The sequence below is a fragment of the Geospiza fortis genome, unplaced genomic scaffold, assembly GCF_000277835.1.
Source record: "Geospiza fortis unplaced genomic scaffold, GeoFor_1.0 scaffold585, whole genome shotgun sequence".
In the NCBI taxonomy this organism is placed as follows: Eukaryota; Metazoa; Chordata; class Aves; order Passeriformes; family Thraupidae; genus Geospiza; species Geospiza fortis.
In genome coordinates, this window is record NW_005055013.1 from 6,958 (window position 1) to 14,027 (window position 7,070).

At 38.8% G+C, this 7,070-nt stretch overlaps 1 protein-coding gene across 1 annotated transcript in view; it reads right to left on the reverse strand.

Moving 5' to 3' along the window:
- Window positions 1–2,848: 2,848 nt before the first annotated feature.
- Window positions 2,849–7,070, reverse strand: part of LOC102042603 (E3 ubiquitin-protein ligase KCMF1) — an 18,751-nt gene continuing 14,529 nt past the window's right edge. Inside the window, exons 4-5 of the mRNA XM_014311545.2 lie at window positions 5,222–5,501; window positions 2,849–3,476 (exon numbers count right to left, since the gene is read on the reverse strand). Coding sequence (XP_014167020.2) covers window positions 3,224–3,476; window positions 5,222–5,501 — 533 coding nt within the window. The 3' untranslated portion in view covers window positions 2,849–3,223. The remainder of the gene's footprint in view (window positions 3,477–5,221; window positions 5,502–7,070) is intronic.

The following is a 7,070-nucleotide window of genomic DNA, read 5'->3' on the forward strand; positions in this document are numbered from 1 at the left end:
GAAGAGCTGTCGCTGGGACGCTTCACAGACTCCCCCAATAAAACCATCGCTGTGGAACTGCCAGGACCTCTCCTTCTCCTCTCTCGCGTCTGCTGCAGCCTCAGCCAAGGGCACCCTACCTAGCAAGCAAGAGCTGAGATCCTAAGAGACCTTGCAATCACTAAAGAGCTGATAATCACCAAGCTTGCTAAGGGAGTTAGCCCGTGGCGTCGGCCTAGAGCTAGCCTAGCTTTCTGGCACCCTGTCTCCCTGAGGACTGGGCTCCCAGGCTATCTTGCACTGCTTGATAATAAGGCCAGAATAGAGGCTTTATTATAGGCTATCACCCCATCTCAAGCTACTAGGCCTGGAATAATTTTAGCAGAAGGAGCTGGAGCAACAGCATATGTATTGCTGGAAGGAGATGACATTCCTTTTTTCCTCCCTTATCACAGGTTGACTCATGGGCTTGTACTATGAGCACATACCTTGGATACCTTTTTGCAAAGTCATTTTGTAAATACCTGTGTGTAGATGTGCGTGGTTGTTTTTTACTGTAACTAACTTATCATTCATTCTGAGTAGTGACTATAGAGCACCTGATGTGCCTTTGTGCAACGTTTCATTTGGACATCCAAGGCAATTGTTGCCTTAACTTTGTGAATAACGGCTGTACACCAAGGAACATTGATTACGGATAAACTACTGCCCTCTTCAACATCATAAACGCTTTTGAGTTTGAAGGCTGCTTCTACCTGACTGCTGAAGCAGCTGGCATGGAGGATAATATTCAGCATCTTCAGGACTTAATACATCAAATCACACAACCTACTGGTGGTGCCTGGCTAGCTGAGTGGTTTAAGTCCCTGCCAAGAAGGGTGGGACACTTAACTCAGAGCATTAGATGCTTATTCCTTTTTCCGTATGCTTTAAGTGCCTCTGTAAATTCCCTATCCCACATTTCCAGCCCCAGCAGCAGTGGTCTCTTGAGTGAGGAGGTGTAATGTTGAGAGGAATAGGTTAAAAAGTGGAAGACTGGCAAGGAGGACTGTAAATTGCTCAAGTGACCTTGCACCTGGGAATAACCCTTGAAAACCAGTGTGAACAGCAGCCAGTGATCCTCTGTCATGGACCAAGTTTAATGGTGCCTGTCTCTCCACTTGTGTGCTTCTGCCTGAGTATTGCTTCAGGAATCCCCTGGGTCAGCAAGGTAACGGGAAAAATTTTACTTTGTGTTTTAGTCATATGTTTGTGGTTGTCCCAGCTGCCTTCCTGTGCTGACTTACACCTAGGCGCTTCATTACAAGAGACACGTGGACATGCTGGAGACAGTTCAACCAAGAGCCATAAAGATGATCAAGGGACTAGAGCTCCTCTCCTATGAGGAAAGGCTGAGAGAGCTGGGACTGTTCATTCTAGAAAAAGTCTCAGGGGGCATCTCACCCATGTATATAAATACCTGAAGGGAGGATGAAAACAAGATGTAGCCAGGCTCTTTTCAGTGGTGCTCAGTGACTGGACAAGAGACAATGGGCACAAGTTGTAACATAGGAGGTTCTGTCTGAGAATCAGGAAACACTTTTTCACTGTGAAGGTGACTGAGCTCTGGAACAGGCTGCCCAGTGGGGTTGTGGAGTCTCCCTCCTTGGAGATGTTCTAAAGCTTCTCAGACATGATCCTGGGTAACCAGTTCCTGGAGGTACTGCTTGATAAGGGAAGTTGGACCAGGGGACCTTCAGATGTTCCTTCCAACCTCAACCATTCCACAATTCTGTGAACAGACAGGGGCCCCCAAGACAGAAATGCATGCACATGTAGACACTTGGCTTTTGAGGCAAGCTACAGTGCCCATAAGTAATCTGTAACAGTACATACCCTTAAATAATATGCCCAAGATAGGTTAAAAAAAGCTCTAATTTCTTTAAAAGACAGAGAGAGATAGACAAGTTAGAGGTACTGTCAAAGCTCACAGTTCTTTCAGTTTCATTGCATGTCAAATGAGCAATCATGCTGGTACTTTGTTTAGAATCACTATTAAAATATTACCTTTGTGTGCTAAGGCCAGACTGCTGAGCACATCCCATGCTTAGTTTGCAACCTATCATGTTTCTATTCAAGACCCAAATCTCACCCAGACCAGGTGTCATGTTTCTTTCACCAAGGTTGATAGCAAGTTAACATTAAGAATCCAAATTGTAACATATGGAGATATCTGCGAACTCAAATCCTCAGTCTCTCCTAAGGAGTCTCTGTAAACTATGAAGAAAATACATAACTCAAAATTATAAGGACTATGAAGTCTTAAAACTAAAACAACATAATCCAGGTTAACACACACTCCTCACCAGTGAATATATGAATAATTTATACTTAAATAAGGTATATTTAACACAAAAAGGAAAACTTAAAGAAAGTTGAACAAAATTTGGTGTTAGGGCACACAGAAAACCTTTGTAGTAGAGTCCAGTAGTGGCCCTTGTTTTTTGTCTCCTACAGATGACTACAAAGTTCAATTCCACTTGGATATGATGTCTAACAGGGCAACACAGTGGTCACAATACAGCAAAATGTCACACTATGTAAGCAAAAATATAGCCCATTGTAGAGTTTTCATTAATACGCAGGGACAGCACATAAAAAGGTCATTGGTCATGTGTTACTCAAAAGCTACTTCATGGCTGCAAACTGCTAGTGAGCTTAAATTTTTTTTTTTTTTTGTCACATTACCTTTGAATAATGGGAAAGCTTTGGTGTTTTGGGAATGGGAAACCACTACAGTGTTTTATAGTTTTACTCCTTGTACTTAAGATTTTTTTAAATTACAAGGTCACTAAAACTCATGCACACTGAAATAAAAATCATGCAGTAGTTAAGGTAAACCATCCAAGCAAGTTTTATTCATTAATATTCATAAATACACACAGCAGCTTCATTAGAGATTTTTTTCATTTTTTCCTCTTCAGTTTGAATGTGGAGTATTAGGAGAGCTTTTTTGCACGTCAAGCTACAGGACACAGAGCTTTTTTTTCTCTGCACTGCAACCTATATTTATCTGCTAAAAGTAAAAATTGGTTAAGTGGAAATGATTATCGTATATATCTTTTCTCTTTTCCTTTGAATGTACACAATGTAACAAGAGTGACAGACCTGAAATTACAATCACCAAAACAAACCCAAGATAGTTGTTGTCCGCTTTCATTGGCAAATACAGCACAGGGGACATTGTCTGCAAAGTGGGATGCCATCAAAGAGGAGGCTCATTTCCTTTATTATTCTCTTTTAAATTTAGGTTTTCTAAAGCAACATCTAGAGGCATAATAACTACACAGCCCATAGCACCAAAATCAGCAATCTCTCCCCGTTCATCCTCATCTGAGGAGGAACTTTCTTCCTGCATCAAAGTGGACAGTAGAAGCTCTTGAACAAACAAGCTGTGATCTGCCTGTTCGCTTTCTTTTGATTGACGCTCTGCTTCTGACATCTTAGGATCATTCAACCTACAGAGCAACACAGAAAGATAAGACAGGCTTACTAGTATCATCAACAAAATTGGCTTTCTCTAATTGCCTAAACAGTTGGACTGATGCATGCTGAATAACATCTGAAAGCCATTCCTTTGAGAAACAACCTAGGTACTGCTGCACTTCTCTTGCCATGTACAGATCTGACATTATATGGCACTCCTGATGCAAGAATACAAACATTTAACAAACTTGTTCCAAGATGTTTCAAAAAAATCCTTCATAGAAGTAGATTCTAAGGCTGAAGGGAAAATAAAATCTATTTCTGAAGTTTGTTTCCCCTTAGAGGGATTTTGTTTTAAGGGGCATGTGACGGTGGTCACAGGGGTTTTATGTTGAAGGAAGAGACGAGGATTTGACTCCATATTTCAGAAGGCTTGATTTATTATTTTATGATATATATTACATTAAAACTATACTAAAAGAACAGAAGAAAAGGTTTCATCTCAGAAGGCTAGCTAAGCTAAGAATAGAAAGAATGATAATAAAAAGCAGCTGTCTCGGACTCTGTCTGAGACAGCTAGGCCTTGATCGGCCATTAATTATAAACATCCAAAATGGGCCAATCAAAAATCTACCTGATGCATTCCACAGCAGCAGACAATCATTGTTTACATCTTGTCCCTGAGGCTTCTCAGCTTCTCAAGAAGAAAAAAAATCCCAAGAAAAAGATTTTCATAAAAAGATGTCTGCGACATGGGCATTAAAATTAAGTCATCTCTTAAGTGTTCATTTTGTCCCCAGGACAACTTCTAAATGCAAGCATGACACAAAATACATTACTACATACATAATGCCCAGAGATTCCCAAAGCACAGTACATCATTCCCTTTACTTATCAGTCCATGCACCATCACCTAATAGAAGCAAGAGAATTGCTTGCTTCAGTTCTATCCTAGCTCACAAGATCAGTGACTGACATTTGCAGATACTTTCCTTAAATTTATGATTTTCAAAAAACAGGATTGAGATATTATCACAAGTTTTGATAGAAATCAGCATGACAGCAATAACTTATCACAACCCCAGTTTCTAGACACAGAAACTGTTTAAATGTTTTTGTTCTTTCTCAACATGCAACTTAAAAATATCCTCCCCCTTGAATCCAGAAAATCAATATTCTAAACCTCCGAAAAGAGCTGGAATGAGAGTGGGCAACTCTTCTGTAGTAGAATGGACTAGATGATGGTTGTAGGTCTCTTCCAAGTGAACTATTCTGTTCTATAGAACTATAGGATCTGACTATACTTTCTGAAACAGATATGCGTGCTGGTTATTAATAGCACAATCCTTCTTTGTTTTTTAATCCAAAATATTTTATATATAAACCTCTATTCAACCTTCAGCCTTCATTAAAGATTCATTTCCTATTAAGTAAAACTAACTTTAACGTTCTCTCCACTCACATTATCAGCATAAAAGTTTGAAACATAGTATTGTAAAGGCTCTTGTCTTATCAGAAGTAGCAGAGTAAACAAACACAGGTTAACAAGGCAATATCCCATATTTTTCTCTTCAAATTGAAAAACAAGTAATATTTATTCATTGCCTAGGAACAAACAGCAGGGTTGAAAAGGTGATGTTACAAATGCAAACAAAAGCATAGTATCTCAACTACAAACTTCATTAGTGATCTGGCAGTAGTTTCACTGAACTCTATGTCCACAACAAGACAAGGAAAACAGAAATGGAAGAAAAGTTAAAACCACAAACCAAATTACCTCATAAGAAGAAACTGGGAATTCTGTATAGTCTGATGATTGTTTTCTGTGTTAGATGTATTGGTTGCTGCTATAGATTGTGTAAGAGTGGTCGGTATGCTGCTTGTGTTAGTGCGTCTAGTGGCATTGCGTGCAGTTTCCAGTTGTTGTCTTGCTGCTTGTGCATGCTGTCTTTCCAACTGCAGTTGCATCTGCAGCTGCTGTAACTGAGAAGCAGAAGGGCCAGAAGAATTGAGCTGCCCTGCAGAACGTCTCACGCCTGATAACTGAGATAAAAGCTCTGCCAGAAAAGAGAGAAGTTTCTACAGTGAAATCTGCTTAAATTCATATCACATAACAGCATAATTATGTCCTGAATACCAGTATATCAATTTCTTTGCTTTCTAAAAACTTTCATCAATGAAATTCATGAACAAATTGTATTGATTTGAAAAGCTTCATGGGCTATCCATTACAAGCACCCCATGTCTCAAAACCCACAGGAAGATTAAGAATTATTTAAAGAACTATGTATAAAAAAGAGTCAAAGCTTAAAGCTTTTTAAACTGATAAGGGTCAACCTATGGAGAATACCATACAGGCAGTATCCTGTGCAAGAATTCTCTAAAATTTTATTTTCAAGTTAGTCAAAATAGTTATTAACCCCTTCGATTCTGACTTCAGTTGGTGGCTTTATGCACCTTCAATGCATATTCGAGAGGGAAGCTGTGCTGCAGAAAAGACAAATATTTATAGCATAATTTCAGACACTTTTAGAAAATATTCAGTTCAGAAAGGTTTTTTAAATGCTGCCTTATATGAAAAATATTTGACCACAAAAGTGGATTTTTGGTGCACTTTTTGACCTCTGCTCAAAAGAGAAATTCTAATGATAAAAAAGTTAAATCTAGCCTGGATTCCTTTCCTCCAGAGTTCAAGACTGTGACAAATTATGTCCATGCTAAGCATTTCCCAAAATAAACATTAATAATGAGCTATTGCCCAGCAATTTGCTACATATTATATTCCACACAAAGTTGTGAGTACTATTTTGTTGTGTATGATACAAGGAGGGCAGAAGTAGTAGATTACCTTTTTTCCCTATCCATCCAATCCCCATTAAAGCTGTAAGTCATTATTATAAGTCATTAAAATTTTCCTTCCATCTCACTTTCATGATATAATAATTTGAAACTAGGCTTTTCTTAGGGGAATAAAGCACAATGCATCTGTTCTTTGCATCTGGAGCACCTGATATCACTATCAGCTACCAATATTTCATTTCACTAATTACTGATAACAACCACAAGGAGAAAAATAAATAAATAATATGTCCATGTCTGTTACAAGCACAAGTTCTAACTTCTGGTAGTATGTACTAATTATTACCCCAATACAAAGGAAGACTTATAACACTGCCAGGTAAGACATATTTTTCCTTGCTGTTTGTAAGATCACTTTGAATACAGCTTAACAGAACCCTAGTAGCAGATGTGAATTTGTGAATTTGAGACACAGGCTTGGCATGACACAGACACCAAGCCAGGCTGCACTTCATTGTCTGAATGCAAAAAAACATCGACCCCAAAAAAAAAAAAAAAAGAAAAAAGACAAGACTCAAAGGAATACCATTTCATTACACATGCTCCTAAATGAGATGGTCTTGTGAGGCTGAAATAAACCAAGGCAGCCACTTCATGTTTAACTCAGCTAAACTAACATCCACTGCATCAATAAGAGGAAGTGTTGCACTCCAGGACTCCAGGAGACAAACATCCTCCCTTCTTGCACCAACTCTAGTGCTTTAGAGACCCACAACGTAACTTAAGTCATTAAGATGACAAAAAATTTTTCATCCTCTTTTGCTTGG